Source organism: Panthera tigris, chromosome A2, assembly GCF_018350195.1.
Source record: "Panthera tigris isolate Pti1 chromosome A2, P.tigris_Pti1_mat1.1, whole genome shotgun sequence".
Lineage (NCBI taxonomy): Eukaryota > Metazoa > Chordata > Mammalia > Carnivora > Felidae > Panthera > Panthera tigris.
In genome coordinates this window covers 15,641,543-15,658,899 of record NC_056661.1, presented here as the reverse complement: position 1 = coordinate 15,658,899, position 17,357 = coordinate 15,641,543, and the positions used below count along the sequence as shown (strand labels likewise).

At 49.8% G+C, this 17,357-nt stretch overlaps 1 protein-coding gene across 3 annotated transcripts; it reads left to right on the top strand.

The window, feature by feature from the left end:
• The first annotated feature begins 663 nt into the window (after positions 1 to 663).
• On the top strand, positions 664 to 16,172 carry LZTFL1 (leucine zipper transcription factor like 1). 3 transcript variants are annotated; one of them, XM_042978756.1, is made up of 11 exons: positions 664 to 799; positions 3,386 to 3,510; positions 5,764 to 5,958; positions 8,035 to 8,095; positions 9,438 to 9,506; positions 10,902 to 10,967; positions 11,054 to 11,131; positions 13,435 to 13,611; positions 14,616 to 14,719; positions 15,742 to 15,802; positions 15,902 to 16,172. In XM_042978756.1, exons 1-10 carry the CDS (start codon positions 797 to 799, stop codon positions 15,758 to 15,760), a joined length of 897 nt encoding a protein of 298 aa, XP_042834690.1. In that variant the 5' UTR covers positions 664 to 796; the 3' UTR covers positions 15,761 to 15,802; positions 15,902 to 16,172. The 3 variants fall into 3 exon arrangements, with proteins under 3 accessions (XP_042834690.1, XP_042834691.1, XP_042834689.1); XM_042978757.1 differs by having other exon boundaries at positions 15,882 to 16,172; XM_042978755.1 differs by having other exon boundaries at positions 15,742 to 16,172.
• Positions 16,173 to 17,357: the final 1,185 nt, after the last annotated feature.

Sequence of the window (17,357 nt, the reverse complement as noted above, 5' to 3'; positions counted from 1 at the left end):
CTGGCGGTGAGACCTGGGAAGCATTTGTTCAGCAAGCTTCCCTGGGATTCTAGGCATAACAGTTTGAAATTTGCTGCTCTGTCATCAATCTTTTTGCGCTTATTTGTTAACGATAAAGGTGCTATTAGTTTTACCAGGACTGGGGGGGGGGGCGGGGGGGAGATGAGCGTGGCGGGGAGACGACCGTTCAAAGCTCTATCCTGGCACCTGGCAGCGCTCGGGCTGCCGGCCTATCCCAGCCACGCAGGGTCCCCTGGAGAGAAAAGAAGTCAGTCCTGGGCGCCCAGGCCAGGCCCCCTGAGACCACTGAAAGGTGGGGAGTCAGACGTCCAAGCCACCGCCCTCGGCATCACCAAGCCCGGGAAGAGCGCGCCAGCCCTTCCCTGCAACCCGAGGCTCCGTGGCTGGGGGTCTGGGAGGACCGGGGGAGGGGGGGGGGGGTGCGCGCCAGACGTTGGGGGTCCCGGCGGCCTCTCCGCTCCCGTTACCATTGGCAACGGCACAGGCCGCCAGAGTCAGCGTGGCGCGAGTAGGTGGGACTTCCCGGCTCTGGAAGCCAATGCGCATGCGGCAGTCGGCGGGTCTCGCGGCACTTCCTGTCGCGTGATCTCGAGGACCAATAAAAGTGCATCACTTGGGGTCACGTGTCTCCGTTCCCATTAGCAACCGGAGGCTTCCAAACAAGCGGCCCGCCCTCCGCATCTTCTGCGGCCCAGCCACCCTCGGCGATCCCCGGGCTTGACGGGGCTCCGCCTGGCCTCTCCCGCTCCTCCGGGCTGCGACTCCCGCCGCCGCCATGGTGAGTAGCCGGCCGGGCGCCGCCGCCCCGCGCGGAGGAGACGCCGAGCCGGGGCCGAGGGAGGGCGTGGCTGCCGCCGGGCCCAGTCCGGCCCCTGGGCCTCCCGGCCGCCGAGGCTCCGTTAACCAAGGCCCAAGCCCCTTCGGCGTACCGGCCGCCTCTCTCCCCCGCGTCGGGTCAGGCCTCACCCCTACCTGGGCGGGCCCGGCCCAGCCACATCTCCAAGGTCGGGGGAGCTGCAGGGAACGGCTGCCAGCCCACGGCGCAGGGCGGGATTCTCGCTCCGGTCCTACAACTCCCAAGTTTTCACACGCACAGCCCTTTGACGGCATGAACAGCAGTGTACTGCAACGAGTTGAGGAGCGAGAGCGTGATTGAATCCAGCTTTCGGTTGCGAGAGTGACTTTAACAGTCCAAGCCCGGGGCGCCTGGGGGGCTCAGTCGGTTGAGCGTCCGACTTCAGCTCAGGTCACGATCTCACTGTCTGTGAGTTCGAGCCCCGCGTCGGGCTCTGTGCTGACAGCTCAGAGCCTGGAGCCTGTTTCGGATTCTGTGTCTCCCTCTCTCTCTGAACTTCCCCCATTCATGCTCTGTCTCTGTCTCAAAAATAAATAAACATTAAAAAAAAAAAAAAAAAAAGAGTCCAAGCCCTCCATTGTACAGCTGAAGGAACTTGGGTGGTGTAACTTCTTTTGTTTTGACTTGTTCCGAAGAGGCCAGGCCTGTATGCAGAAACAGATCCATTCCTCTTTCCAGCGGATAGGGCATGGCAGCCGTACTTAGAACAGTGCACAGTCCTAAAGTTAGGTTCGGAAGAAAGGATGATGCCAGAGTTGGGGGGCACCATTGCCATGGGCCACTGAAATACCTCGGCAGTGAAACGAGTGTAACATTGTGTGTCAGCTGTACTCAAATTAAAAAAAAATTTTTTTTAATGTTTTATTTATTTTTGAGAGACAGAATCTCTCTTGGGGGAGGGGCAGGGAGGGAGGGAGACACAGAATCTGAAGGAGGCTCCAGGCCCCGAGCTGTCAGCACAGAGCCCACCGTGGGGTGATGTCGGATGCTTAACCGACTGAGCCACCTAGGCGCCCCAAATTTAAAAAGTTTTCTAAATAAATAAATAAAAGCCCCCGGTAATTCTAAAAAAGAAAGGAAGGAAGGAAGGAAGGAAGGAAGGAAGGAAGGAAGGAGAAAGAAAGAAAGAAAGAAAGAAAGAAAGAAAGAAAGAAAGAAAGAAAGAAAGAGAAAAGAAAGAAAGAAAAAAGAAAAAAAAGTTGCTGGTGAGCTTTACAAAAGCAATTTGAGCAGGAATGGGTTTAAGGGCTAGGTGATGGCATAGCAAGGGTAGTTAAAGGGAATCTCAGGGTTGAGGGGTTTTGTGTGGTTTTGAATAAGGTTTATATGTATAGTCTTCCCTGTAGTCTGAAGCGGGGAAGAATCCCATGGAATGTTGAGACGGGAGAATAATTGGTTAAATAAAGTCCTCCAGGAGTTTGAAAGAACCGATTAAGGCCCGATGAAGAAGTGACCCTCAAAAGGAGGAAAGCTCTTTAAGTTCATTTGTTGCCACCTGTCTGTTGCTTGTGAGGCCCTGTGCTTAGTACCGGGGATGGTGGTACCTTAGGGAACCAGGTGGGCAAGGTCCTGACCTTCAGAGACCCTCGTCCTAAGAAAGTTGAGACTGCAGAGGGGAGCCGTGTGGATGCAGAAAAGCCACCGTGAGAGACTGGGGGCTGAAGGAGATCATGCCCGATGGCCTTGGTGTTTGCTTCCGACACTGTGAAGAGGGTGACAAGTCTGAGACAGAGGCTCGGAAGTTAGACCTTAGTCTCCCACAGGAAGGCCATGGTAGATCATTGTTCTTAAAATAAAGATCGTTCCTGACTCATAGAGTCCCTACATTAGATATTCAATTGTGCAGTATCCTTTTCTTTTCAGCGTAGCTATAAACTGAAAAAAAAAAATTCACTAATTTCTAGCTCATAGTTGTCCAGCTCTCAGCTGGTTTAAAATAAAGACCACTTCATGACTGTTTCAAAAACCCAGTACATTTCTTAAAGCTGCATTAGCCAGGGTAAGGTTAAGTCGCTGTCATATATATCAAAACAAACAAACAAAAACAGTGGCTTCAAGAATACCTAAGTGTGTTTCTCACTTAGCAGCCGTTTCCCTGCTCATCTAGGTCTGTAGGTCAGTGCTGCTCCACAACATCGGGTCGGGATAAGGGTCCCTTTCATCGTGCTGTCCGCCCAACCCCCAGAGCACTGTGAGGTTCAGCTGAGCCACCACCACCACCCCCCACCCCCGCTCCAGGTCTCAGGGAAATAGGTGCGGCAAAGACCCAACCCTGTCGGAAGGCCCATGCTCTGGAGTAGGCTTCACCTCTTCCGCTCACATCCAGTACTGAGCAGCAATCGAGTGGCCGCAGGAAGGGCTGGGAAGCGTCCTCCAGTTGGGCAGCCATTTCCCCGGGGAGGAAGGGGAGAATGGAATTTGGTGGACACGTAGCGGTCCCTTCTGTATCTTCATCGTTGGTTCCTTCATCACACCTCCAAGACTAACATCTGCTTTTCTCTCTTTTAGGCAGAGCTGGGCCTAAATGAACACCATCAAAACGAAGTTATTAACTACATGCGTTTTGCTCGTTCCAGAAGAGGCTTGAGACTCAAAACTGTCGATTCCTGCTTCCAAGACCTCAAGGAGAGCAGGTATCAGAGGACTCAAAGGGAACCCCAGGGGAAACCTGGATCCTCTCCGGTAGCCGGTGTGGGGATATGGCTGCGGAGGCCGTAGGAACCATTGCCGGGATTATCATGATCGGGTCCCCCCTGAGAGTGACTCCACCAAGCCCCGTGGATAGGTGAAATTCGGGAAACCGGGTTGTAGTGGGAGCAATCTGTTACCAAACGTACACATAGGATAATGATGAGATTGCTAAGTTTCGAAAGGGCCGTCAGGAAATGGCGAAGTGCTTGTAGGTTAATGATTGCCTTGCTGTATTAAAGATCCCAGAACTTGGATTACCTGAGCTATTAATGAAAGGCTTCGAGCCATAAGGCGTGGCAGTTAGCAAGAAGACACCTACGCCGTTCATACTGAAGAACTGGGAGGGGGGAAAACAGCAGGAAACCACAGAAAGCTTGCGCTGGTACCGACACTGTTCGTGGGTATACGGCAAGAGATGATCATGAGTTTGGTTGAGCCTGTCGTGGGATGTAATTAAAGTCCGTGGAAAATTCATGTTTGATCTGGAGAAACATAGGGAAGCCAATGAAAGGAAAGGACTAAGTAGTAAAGACACCCCAGATTACTCGGGGATCAGACTTTGGCACGGTTAAATGTCAGATGAGATGGAAATGAGAAAGGCCTCCGCGTGAGTGACACGTGTCGCAAAGCCACGCGCGGCACACGATAGGGGACGCCACCAGCTGTAGACCGTTACATGTTCGACCCACCGATGTAACCTGGTCAGCTGGTCTCCTGACCGCCAGCAGATGAAAGCAACGATTGCAACGTGGCTGTGAGCCACGGAAGATACTTCATCACTCACTTTATACAGCAGGTGCCTTAATTGCTGTTCATAACCATGAACGTGGGTTGCCAAAAAAAAAAAAAAAAGTGGAAGCAGATTTGGTTTGTTCTACTAAAGAATAGAGGAAGATGGTTGATGTATTGAATAAGGGTGTTCCCCCAAAATAGTTGAAGTTGTGGTTTTTTTAGACTGGCTCATTCTGGCTAAATGAAACATTGAAGAATGGTAACAAATACTCCTAACTTGAGTATAACTCTGGTCAAACTGGTGGGCTCCTTAATTCTGTCCTTTTGGAAGTGAGGAGTGATGGGGCCATCACTCCTGTCCCCTGAGCGGCTGAGGGTTGGGGCCAGGAGGGGAGAGACGGTCTTACTGTCAAACTGTCCTTTAAATTAGGAGCTTTTTCGGGATTCGGCTGTTGGGCGTGTTGCTGAGACTCCCGGAAACGATTGTGGGCTTGAGTCACCCCCACCGTGGGACCAGGGCCATGTCACCCCTGCCCTCTGAGTCTGCATCCCCCGCCCCCATCTGGAACGCCAGGGGGTTGAAGAAAATGGCTCTGAGGTCCCTCCCAACCTAAACCTGCCCCGTGGGAGAGTGGGTTTTAATGCTGTTGTTGATGATGACTTCCTTTTTAGGGAATGGTCAGTGCTCAGAGGAGCTGCACCTAAGATAAGTTAGTTGTTTTTTGTTGTTTTTTCATTTGGGCCTCAAGAATGCCAAGAGAAAGGGGCGCCTGGGTGGCTCAGTCAGCTAAGCGTCCAACTCTCGGCTTCGGCTCGGGTCATGATCTCGAGGTCTCGTGAGTTGAAGCCCCGTGTCGGAGGCTGTGCTGACAGTGCGGAGCCTGCTTGGGATTCTCTCTGCCTCTCTCTCTGCTCCTCCCCTGCCCACACTGTCTCTGCCTCTCTCAAAATAAATAAATAAACTTAAAAAAAAAAAGGAATGCCAAGAGAAGCAGCACATAACTATTTTCTTATAATCATTTGCTACCATTGGAGTAGTTCATACAATTATTGAAATGCTAGACAAAGGGAAAGGAAAGGAAAGGAAAAACACTACCTTCTAGGGGACTCTTGAAACTGCTAAATGTGAGAAGACTGATTTTAGCGGAGATTAAAATAAAAAAATGTTTAAACCGAGAACGTAAAGAAAAAGGTAAACGCTTGGGGGAATGTTTCTGAGCACCTACTTTGTATTAGAGGGCACGTACACCCGCAATTGGGTCATTCAGACAGACCCCAAAAGTGAACTGAGCTTCAGGTATCTTCAGTACGGTTTATTCATAAAGAAGATCGTTCCCGAAGAGATTTTCCCAGTAACCCCGTCACCCCTCGGTCGACCCGAATGTGGGTCTCTTAGTCTTGTTTTATTTCGTAAACGGTTTGGGTCGTTCATCCGGAAGTCTGGGACTGTGGTTGTTCCGCAGGCTAGTGGAGGAGACCTTCACCGTGGACGAGGTGTCCGAGGTCCTGAGCGGGCTGCAGGCCGTGGTCTACAGCGAGGTGGAGTCTGAGCTCATCAACACGGCGCACACCAACGTGTTACTCCTGCGGCAGCTCTTCTCCCAAGCCGAGAAGTGGTACCTCAAGCTGCAGACGGACATCTCGGAACTTGAAAACAGGTGACACGTCCGTCTCTGCGGTTAGGACGGTAGAGGCCCCAGCACGGTCTCAGAAGTTAGCGAACGTCTGCGCCGCTTCTGCTGTCGGGGCCGGGGCCTGAGGAAGCGTGGGGTGGGCAGCAGGACGGCCTCTGGGTACCCACCGAGTGATCTCTTAGGTGCCGCTCGGTGTCCCCTTCAGAATTCTGTTTCTCCGAATCCCGGCTGTTACAGAGGCGTTTGAGATTCATGGAATTGCTTTTCGGGCTGTTACTAATGATCCCTGCCCATTTCTTTGTTGGTCGGATTGTATTATAATGAGTCTTTAGACATGATAGGTCGATGAGGGGATGAAGATTATGAAACAAATGAAAGATGAATTCAAATACCGTCAATTCAGACCGGGAGGATTGCAGTTTTTTCTATAATTACATTTTAAGTTATACACTTACTTTAAAATAGGAAATGTAAACAAAAAACAAAACTGTTTTGTAACCTCGAAGGTATCAAAGAGCTCATTAATTTAAACAAGGTAAAATGAGGGATGCCTGGGTGACTCAGTCGGTCAAGCATCCGACTCTTGTTTTCAGCTCAGTCATGATCTCACAATTCATGGGTTCGAGCCCCACATCAGGCTCTGCACTGACAAGAATCTGCTTGGGATTCTCTGTCTCTCTCTGTCTCTCTCTGTCTCTCTCTGTCGTGTGTCTCTCTCTCCCTCTCTGCCCCTACCCACCTCCCCACTCGCACATGCACACCCTCATTCTCTTTCTCTCTTAAAATAAATAAATAAACATTAACAACAACAACAACCCAGGGGTGCCTGGGTGGCTCAGTTGGTTAAGCATCCGACTTCTGCTCAGGTTATGATCTCATGGTTCGTGGGTTCAAGCCCCGCGTCGGGCTCTGTGCTGACAGCTCGGAACCTGGAGCCTACTTTGGATTCTGTGTCTCCCTCTCTTTCTGCCCCTTCCTCTCTTGCTCTGTCTCTGTCTCTCAAAAATGGATAAACGTGAAAAAAAAATTCAAAACTAGAAAAAAAAAAAAGTAAAATGAAATTCAAACTTAGTTTAAGAGAAGCCGGGCCAGAAATGAGGAAAGACTGACCGCCCCCAGGCACGGTGGCAGAGATTGGTGAACCACCCTGGGATGGCCTTCCTGAACCGGGGAGGAAAACCGGTTCAGTCCACTGGCTGCCAGGGAGAGCTGCTGAGAAAACTTGGAGAAAGCACCACAATAAGCTTGGGAGAGTGGTTACCACGTCCCCTCCCAGGCGCCCGCGTGGGCCACCCCCGGGATCCAGACTGGGACCACACCGGGGCAGGGAGAGGGAATAGTCAGGTGGTTGGTTCATTCCCGAACCAGCTTTCTTCCTTAGAGGTACAGCATATTCCTTCCCAGTAGGGGTGATACTCTTTTTTCAGTAGGTATCACGGAACTAATCCCATGCCTCCGAGGCTACTTACTCTATGAGAGCCAGTCTGCGTTTCTTGAACATTCACTAGCTGACGATCGATGTAAATCATGTCTGAGAGCAGTCTCCCTGAAGCACCTCAGAAATTCGGAATTGATGGGGCGCCTGGGTGGCGCAGTCGGCTAAGCGTCCGACTTCAGCCAGGTCACGATCTCGCGGTCCGTGAGTTCGAGCCCCGCGTCAGGCTCTGGGCTGATGGCTCAGAGCTTGGAGCCTGTTTCCGATTCTGTGTCTCCCTCTCTCTCTGCCCCTCCCCCGTTCATGCTCTGTCTCTCTCTGTGCCAAAAATAAATAAAAAACGTTGAAAAAAAAAAATTTAAAAAAAAAAAAAAAAAAGAAATTCGGAATTGAGGACAAGTTGTACGAGATTTGAACTAACACTGTAGTTTCATTCTGGCAATTAGAGCGTATGCTCAGTAGGCACACGATCCTAGGTGCCGTGGAATATGCAAATCTGGTCCCTGGGTTGGGCTCTGGGCCATTGGTAACTAGGAATCATTTTCGACAGGGTGCTCTGTTCTCTCCGACGTGTTGTGGGAGATCGGTGCCAGTGGTTTTATTCTTCTGTGTCTGGGATGCAAACCTATTTTAAATGAATTTTTTTTCCCATTTCTATCTTCCAGAGAATTATTAGAACAAGTTGCAGAATTCGAAAAAGCAGAATTTACGTCTTCGAATAAAAAGGTAACTTGGCGTCGTCCTAAGCCCACACCCTAGTGGCCGGCATTTAGTATCCTTGAGGTGCTCAGAGCGGTTCAGAGGTGCGGGTGCAAACCCTCAAGGGAACGCGTTTAATTCAAGAGCAGAATTCAAACATTCCTGTTTTCAGGCAAAAGAAGGAGAGCTTTGGAAAAAGTAACTGTGAACACTTGCTTCTGTCTCCCCCCCCCCCCCACACACACACATAGTCACACACACACATTCACACACTCACACACGGAATCCCTGCCGTCCACCCCGCTCCCTGCCATATAGGCTCTTCGCCCAGATGGTGCAGAGCACGGGCATTCGTCCCGGCTCCGGCTCTCTCGCCGAGTGACCTTGAGCGGGTTGCCGGAGGCAGCCGGGCCCTGTTGTGCTCCTCTGTCCAGTGGAGACAACCCTAGTAGTGACCAGTGACCTACTTCTCTTTTCACTCATTCTCGGTATTTGCAACGAGCCCTTAACCAGCCGCACCCCGAACGCTCCCTGGCACCTGATACAAGGATACTGCCGAGCTGAATCCACAGACATACGCCATACCCTTCCTTACAAAACAATTTGCCACTTATTCCTCCGGAGCGCGTTTCCGGGTCAGAGGGCGTGGATTCACTTGTCATTAACGCGCATCGCCAAACTGCCAGGGTACTTGGGCCAAGTTCTCCTTCGCCTGTGGGGTAGCTGCACTCGTGCACTTTTCCCAGACCCGGGCTCCTGCGCACATCTGTTTCAACTCCCTGAAACAGGTGAAAATTCCTGTCCGCAGAGGCCGGGACCTCTGTCCGCTCTGGCTTCGAGCACCTTCCCTTCTTCCTTCCTTCCCGCCTTTCCCTTCCGTCTGTAGCTCTTTAAAGGATTTGGGGAGGGTGGGTTTCATGTGCATTTCTGATGTTTGGGCGCTGTGGGCCAGGCACTGTCGTAGTCTCGGGATGTAGCAGAGAACCAAACCAACAGAGACCCCCACCCACCATGTGGAGCCGACATCCAGTGGATACGTTTACACGGTGTTTTCCACTTAGAAAGTGCAAATGTCGAGGGGCGCCTGGGTGGCTCAGTCAGTTGAGCGTCCAACTTTGGCTCAGGTCATGGTCTCGTGGTTCATGAGTTTGAGCCCCACCTCAGGCTCAGTGTTGATGCTGTGGAGCCTGCTTGGGATCCTCTCCCTCTCTCTCTCTCTCATTCTCTCTCTCTCTCTCTCTCTCTCTCTCTCAAAAATAAATAAATAAACTTAAAACTTTTTTTAAAAAGAAAGAAAGTGCAAATGTCGAGCGATTACATGTGATTTCTTCTGTGGTGACTTTGGTTTGGTTTCTTTGTTTTGTGTCAGCCCATCCTGGATGCCCTGAAGCCAAAGCTTGCTCCACTAAATGAGGGCGGAACGGAACTCCTGAACAAGGTAACGCCGCCCTTGCTTGGAGAAAGGCAAACCCTCTCGTTCGGTGCCTGCACAACTGTAGGGGGGAGACTCTGAGGGAGGGGGGCTTGACCGGGGCTCGGGTCCATGGAGGATACTCAGTCCACTGTAGTCACTTTATTTCGTGGTTCCAGTGGGCCAGGAGAGGGCACTCACCTTCCAGAAAGTCTGAAGCAGCTCTTAATTGTGTCTTTTGATGGCGAAGCGAAGGGCAGGGCGTTTTGGACAGTGTTTATTGAAGGACATTTGAAGTTTACAGTCTGCAAGAACAACGGTGGGATTTTTTTATTAGGAAGGTTAATAAAAATCAATTACTAATCTACGAATAATTTTCACGGCTCCTGTGTTCCCAACGTTATGCTGGATGCTGTTAGATAAAAAGCAGTGTAGTCCCTAGTCTCTTGCCCTCCAAAACCGTGTGGTCTCATTGAGAAGGGAGAATTAACAGTCTAGAAACAGATAGGAGAATGCTAACGTCTGTGCCTCAGGGTGGCAGAGAAGACCGTTCCGGATCCAAGTGGTTGAGGACAGATTTGGGGGAAGGTGGTTCCTGAGCTGGGCTGAAGGTTAAAGGCAGATTAAAATGTCTGTAGGAAGAAAAGGGGGCGTGGACAGCAGTGACGGCCAGAAGGGGAGCCGGCGTGATTAGGCACGGAGTGCGGTGCTCTCGGGCCCCATGCGTGTGTTGAGCGTAGGGACTGGCCTCCCTGCCGACCCTCGGATGGAGCTGCTTGGAGCCAAGGCCTCTGGCCAAGTTCAGTCAGAAGTGCCTAGCGGCTTGGGTGTAGAGCGTTGCACTGATAAAGACTGTGTTTTTAGGGGGTGTCTGGGGGGGCTCAGTCGGTTAAGCGTCCGACTCTTGATTTCGGCTCAGGTCGTGATCTTACCGTTTGTGAGACTGACCCCGCATCAGGCTCTCTGCTGACAGCGTGGAGCCTGCTTGGGATTCTCTCTCCCTCTCTCTCTGCTCCTCCCCTCCCTCTCTCTCTCAAAATAAATAAAATTTTAAAACTTAAAAAAAAAAAAAAAAGGCTGTGTTTCTAGGATAAGTGCAGGTGTTGGCCGTGAAAAGTCCCAAGAGTTGCAGGATCAGCTAGGTGAGAGGTGGCAGGAGAGGGAGACTTTGGAAGAAGGCTGAGAACGGAGGCCTGAAGGGAGCCTGAGAGACTGTGAAAGAGGCTTAGAGACCGCAAGTGACACACAGGTGTGGAGGCCAATGGGCTGGGTGGGACTGGATGTCACCAGGAACCAGGGCACGCAGATGTTTGAGCTGACAGATAATTAAATTTAGTTTTGAAATTACACTTTGAAGCGAAACAACTTCAAGTATTGAAAAGACCGTAGCTAAAATAATAAACCTTGAATTTACTCACAAAGGAAATTGAACGACTTCAAGAAGAGAATGAGAAATTGAAGTCGAGGCTGAAGACCATTGAAATACAGGTAACCGAGAAATACTTCGCCAAAATTCTTGAAAGAGCTGCTTACAGAATAAATACTGAGGGTGTTTTGTTTAAATCTGATTACAGGCAACACAGGCATTAGATGAGAAGTCAAAACTGGAAAGAGCACTGCAGGACTTACAGCTTGACCAAGGAAGTCAAAAGGTGAAAGTCGTTTGAAATGCAGTCGATGACACTGTAATGATCTTGTGACAGTTGGTAACCACGCTTATCACGAGGATCACTTTGAGCGGTACAGAAATCTCGGATCAATACGATGTCTGCCTGAGGCTGATAGGATATTACACGTCAGTTACCCTTCCATTTTTTAAAGAGGCGGAACAAGTTTTAGCTATCTTTGTCGTGGTTTTCTAATAGAATAAATAGACTAAAAGTGCAACCTTAACGTGAAGCCTTAGTTACTGTTCGTTCTGCCCCTCCTCTGCCACTCCCTGAGAGGGATGCCACCAGGGTCCTGCAGGGGGACATCCCTGTCCAGGGAAGGCCGGGAGAGGGCCGAAGGGGCAGGCCCGCCGCTCACCCGCCTCACGGTCCCCAGAACCCGCCAGCATACAAGATATTCTCAAGTTTATTTTTTTTTTTAGCTCTTCTCCCTTTTACCTTGACCTTCCAACTACAATGGGGGGAAAGGAAATGACGAAAGGAGGGGTTTTTAGTTCATTGGATTGGTATTTGGCGTTATTATATAGAACTTCTGATTAAGTCGGCCTTTGGCGAGTGTGACAGAATAGGGTGAATTTACTCGGTCTGCGTCTTCAAACCCGCCTCCGTCTGGTGGCACTCGTGTAACGCACCCAAATCCGGTGGTGGCTCTCCAGGCCCGTCCGAGGGGCGTGACCAAGGATGGCTCTGCCCGAGGGAGGTTCTCGCGTGCACAGGTGGCCTTGCCGTGGACGCTAGACGCTGCCACAGACTTCCTGTCAGCGGGGCCGCTGGAGGGAGTTTTCAGCGTAGCTCTGGCTTTTCTAGTGGTTGTACCATCATCGCTGATGTCCGCCAAACAGTCCCCGACTTGCTTCATTGCACTTCTATGGTTTCCTTATGGAAAACTTCAAACTCATACGGAAGTAGAGGGTACGGTGTCATGCACCCCGGTGCCCGTCACTCGGCTTCCTGGTCCCCTGGGGTTGGCCAGGCTGCCTTCCCGCTTCCTCCCCGTCGCCCCTCCCTTCACGTTTCTTTGAGGCAAAACTCAGCCATGACGTCATTTCATCTGGAGATGTTTTTAAAATAGGATAATCCTGGGGCACCTGGGTGGCAGTCGGTTAAGCGTCCGATTTTGGCTCAGGTCATGATCTCATGATTCATGAGTTCGAGCCCCTGGTGGGGCTGTGTGCTGACAGCTCGGAGCCTGGAGCCTGCTTCGGATTCTGTGTCTCTGCCCCTCCCCGCCCCTCGTGCTCTGTCTTCTCTCAAAAATAAACATTTACAAAATGATAAAAATAAGTAAAAATAAAATAGGATAATTCTTAGATGGCTAAAAAAATAACAAAGGAGAGATCTATGATTTTCAATCCTGTATCAAGGACTGTAGATTTAGAAAACAGAGCTAAACACTCCAGAGCAGCTTCATAATTTCTCAAAACAATTGCAAACGTTTGTGGATGAAGAATTTCTCTTAAAATTACTTTTAAGATCTGGGCAAAAGAAGATATGTGCACGCTTTCACTAGCTGTGCAGAAATAAAACCTTCGTAAGGACCAGACTTCAAACGTGAGTGAGGAGTTTGTCGTTGGTAGTTCTGATCTGTCTTCATATTTAGCAATTATCGACCATTTTCCCGGCCTGGTAATACAGCTTTTTCCGTTATAAGTTTATCCAGTCAAAAACAAGATCCAGCTGCTTTTGTTGTGCCGACAGGGTGTGCAAACATGCATCTTGCTTTAAAAAACAAAAACTTAAGATCTTCTAAATTTAGCAAACCATATAACCAGTAAGCATTAATTAGGCTCTCATAATATTTTAATGTAAATAATGACTAAGACCTACGTCTATTAAATTTTTGATTTAAAGTTCTTGTATTAAGTTGATTATTTTACCGTCTGTGTTACTCAGCATTCTTCAGGATGTTTTCTAAGTTGACTTTTCAAAACGGAAACCCGTCCGCCCTCCCTCCCCCGGGGCACACACAACCTTGTCAGATTTGAGAGCTCACCTCTCTCCTGTCCCTCTGTGGAGTTCCAGCAACGCATACATGACAATTCGCAGATTTGGAGATCAGCGGCCACTGAGCGTCTGCCGTGTGCAGGACAGCGTGCTCTAGGGCCGAGGGTGACTGGGCGCGCCGGCGACCCTCAGGGATCTGGAGCTTACCCAGGCTGGCCGGGGAGGCCGACGTGCATGCCCAAAACATTTGCTCTCATGTCACGAGGTCGAATGAGTGTCATAGAACAGTTGCCGGTTCGGATGTCAACACGAAATTATGTCCGTGCATGTGTTTTCCGTAGGATTTTATAAAGGCCCAAGACTTGAACGACCTGGAAAACACAGTTGCTGCTTTAAAGAGTGAGTTTCAGAAGACACTTAACGACAAGACAGAAAACCAGAAGTCCCTGGAGGAGAATCTCGCGACAGCCAAGCACGACCTACTCAGGGTCCAGGAGCAGCTGAGCATGGCTGAAAAGGTCAGACTTGTCCGCGTGTGTCTGCCCAAGTGGGGAGGAGGGGGAGCTGAGGGAGATGCTGGAGGACAGCTGCGGATTTACCTTGTTTTTTCTCAAGGTGTCAGCCAGTGCGTGTTAGAGATCAATCATTTCTGGGCATTGAGAGAGTCTTCTGTCTTTGGCACTAAACTATCTGTGGTAATAAAAAAATGTCCACTCCTTCCTCTGGTTTGGTAAAATACTCCTGCACAGACGGCTTACGTGTGCTGCCCTGTGCCCTGCGATGCTCATCCCCACGTTGCCTGGCAAAGGGATAGGTGACTTCTCTTTAAAGGATTCTATGCCTCGGGGCACCTGGGGGCTCATTTGGTGAAGCGTCCGACTCTCGGATTCGGCTCAGGTCACGATCTCACGGTTTGTGAGTTCAAGCCCCGCGTCAGGCTCCGTGCTGACAGTGCAGAGCCTGCTTGGGATTCTCTCTCTCCTCTCTGCCCCTCCCTTGCTCGCTCGCTCTCTCTCTCTCTCTCTCCAAAAACAAACAAACTTTAAAGGATACTATGCCTTGCTCTTAACTTACATGAAATGCGTAGAAAACTGTGCTGTTCACTTTAGGGATGAGACTCTTAAGCATGCAGGGGCTAAAATGTAACTGAATGAAAAATCTTCCTCCCAGAATACTGACACTACTTGGGGATTTGGGGAAAAGCTCATGCTTATTTCACCTGAGAATGAGTTTACCGTCTCAAACAGACGTCCCACGTCCAGGGCACAGTATGCTTCAGTCCTACGCTAACATTGTACACGGTTACGGGTTGACAGTGTTGCCCTTTGACTTCTCATTTGAAGGAATGTATTTTTAAGTTCGAACGGTCTTAATGTTACGTAAGGAAATTTTAAAAAGAAATCAGAAAATAACATAAGCAGAATATTAGTAAAAATAAAGCCAAAATACACATTTTTATCAGGTGTGTTCTTTCTCTCCTTCGCCGTTTCTCAGTAACGGGCTGACCTTTTTCACTGCACAGGAATTAGACAAGAAATTCCAACAGACAGCAGCTTATCGAAACATGAAAGAGATTCTCACCAGGAAGAATGACCAGATCAAAGACCTGAGGAGAAGACTGGCCAAGTAAGCCTTGCTGATCCCGCGCGGCTCTCGGGTTTGCGTCACTGCCGGGTTGATGTTTGTTCTTCGTGAAATCTCAGCCTGTGTCCGGAGAGGTCAGGCCAGTGGGTAGTTAGCTGCTCTGTCATTGGGTCCGGAAGCCTGCGTCTGAGGAAAGCGTTGTCCGTACTGCCCGCCAGGGCTGGAACTTCAGACACACGGCTACGATAGGCCGCTCTTGGCAACGGTCATTTAAGCAGGATATCAGAAAGGAAACCCAGCCAGCTTACGGGCGGCCTTGGCGTTTCTCCTCAGGAGTGTTCTCACAGGAGCCTGAGACCCGGCCACGCTGTGCCCTCCGTGACAGTTGAGGTGCCAGAGAAGGCGGTCCCTGCAGATGGGCGCCGTAGCCGGCGTGGCCTAGGAGTTCCTGTTCCGCGCGACACCCGGGGAGGGCCGTGTCCGGTTCCGGGAGCTCACCACGTGGGGGGACGCCTGCAGCCGTGGCCCCCGCCACGCGGTCACGGTGCACCCACAGCCGTCCCGGTCCGGATGTGGTCTGCTCTTCAGGCTCATTTCCGTCCTCGGCGGGTTCACCTGGAAACTCAGCTGACATGTTACCTGGATTCCAGGGGAACAGAGCTGGGAAGTAAATCCAAGATCTAGTTCTTTAGAGAAGGGGGTTGGTTAACCTTCTCGCGTGGTCGTATCAGCACCCTGCGCCCATCTGACAGTTCGGGTGGTTACTGAGTTTCTGCTGCGCTAAGCTGCCGTGGGTCTAAGCGCCAGCTGTAGAGACTTAGAGTCCAGAAGCGTCTTCACACTTGGTCGCCCCTTTGTCCCACCTGCTGCCAGAGCCGCCTCCGCGTCACCGTCACACTGCCTTGACCGGGCCCGGCTCCCACCGGAGCAGTGACTTCGAGTGAAAAACGCAACGCTGCTGGTTCGGTCACCAGAGATGTTTCGCGTAAACTCATCTGGTAACGACAACGACAAAAAGTATCATGACGTTATGGTCTTCCCTGAATTTTCTTATCTCTTTCCAGATACGAACCCGAAGATTAAAACCCGAAGAAGATTTCTTCTGGAAGCTGCCACAGCATAAAAGTACAAGCTGTTTCTCACCTCAGACACGTATTTTGAAGCAGTTTGTTATATTCCCTCTCTTTATTTTTCTAATATATAGACTTTGCTTCTACTATTTAGAACTAGACTCCCTATTGCAGCTACCTGATTGAGCAGAGGGGAGCCTGCTGCCTGATCCCGGCCGGCCGGCCCAGACCCCTCTGCGAGCATTCCGGGGCCTCCGTTCCGATGCAGTGAGAACTCTTTGTGGTAAAGAAGAGATTTTAGAGCGGGAAGAAGAGCCTTCTCCTTCCGCATTAGCACAAAGCATATACCATTTCAGTAAATGTTAAAAATAAAAACAGTTATTAAAGATAGTTACTACAAATAAACCTTATTTTTCAAAATCTAATTCATTTTCTCTGTTTCATCATAAAAAAAAAGATACAAATGCCCTGAAAACGTGACCATCAACTTTTATAGGCAGTATTTTTACCAGTTAAAAGGAAAATGAACAGCAAACATGAGGATTCGATTCACTTCCGTCTCTCGAGCTAAACGCTGTGTTTATCAGAGGAGGGCAGACATTTTTTGCAACCCAATTTACCATTGGATTACTGGGTTACTGATGGAGCAGTCAGATCCATCCCGTGCCGCCCAGTTAAAGTATCTGGGCTCACTGGGGCGCCGGGGGGGCTCAGTCAGTTGAGCGTCCAACATCAGCTCAGGTCATGATCTCATAGTTCGTGAGTTCGAGCCCCACATCGGGCTCTGTGCTGACAGCTCGGAGCCTGGAGCCTGCTTCGGATTCTGTGTCTTCCTCTCTCTCTCTGCCCCTCTGCTGCTCTCTCTGTCTCTCAAAAATAAGTGAATTAAAAAAAAAACAAAAAACAAAACAAAAAAAACAAAAAAAAAAAACGAGTGAGAGAAGGGAGGGACAAATCTGACAGGCCAGCCTCCATAGTGCATTCCTTCCGCACCTACCTCTCACCATGGATGTCACTCAATCTCTGTTCCTTCTAGAACTTTCAGTGAGGATTCCAGTGTCACCACATATTTCTTTAGCCCAGAATTGACACTCTTTCCGAAAATCTATTCCGTTACTTAAGGACCGGGATACTTGGAAACAGAACTTGCTAGTCTATTGGTCAGAAGGCATTTAATCATGTTCTCCCTGCATCTTCCTTAGTTTGATGCCCACAGGGAAGGAAGAGGTGTTGAGAATCCTGTATCGCTGAGTAAGATTTCAACTTGGTTTTCGGTAGCGACTTCGAAATATCCTGTGTAGTGTGTTCCAGATCAATAATAAAGTCAAAAGCATTGCCGAAACCTTGAAACCTTAAAACCTAACCGTCCCACGTGAAGATAAATAAATACGACATTCTTTGACATAAACCAACATGACGAATCTTCCACATACAAATACCTCGTGCTCTGGTTTTGCTACTTTTTGCGTGTCTAACTCCTGCCTTTAGCAAAATGAAGTGTTAAATGTTTATTTTTTGCACATTTACCTAGTTTTGAGGTTTCCCTCATTTGACCGAGAAAGCAAGCCTCTTTGGTCTATATATTCTGGGTTCCTAAGAATGTTGGCTCA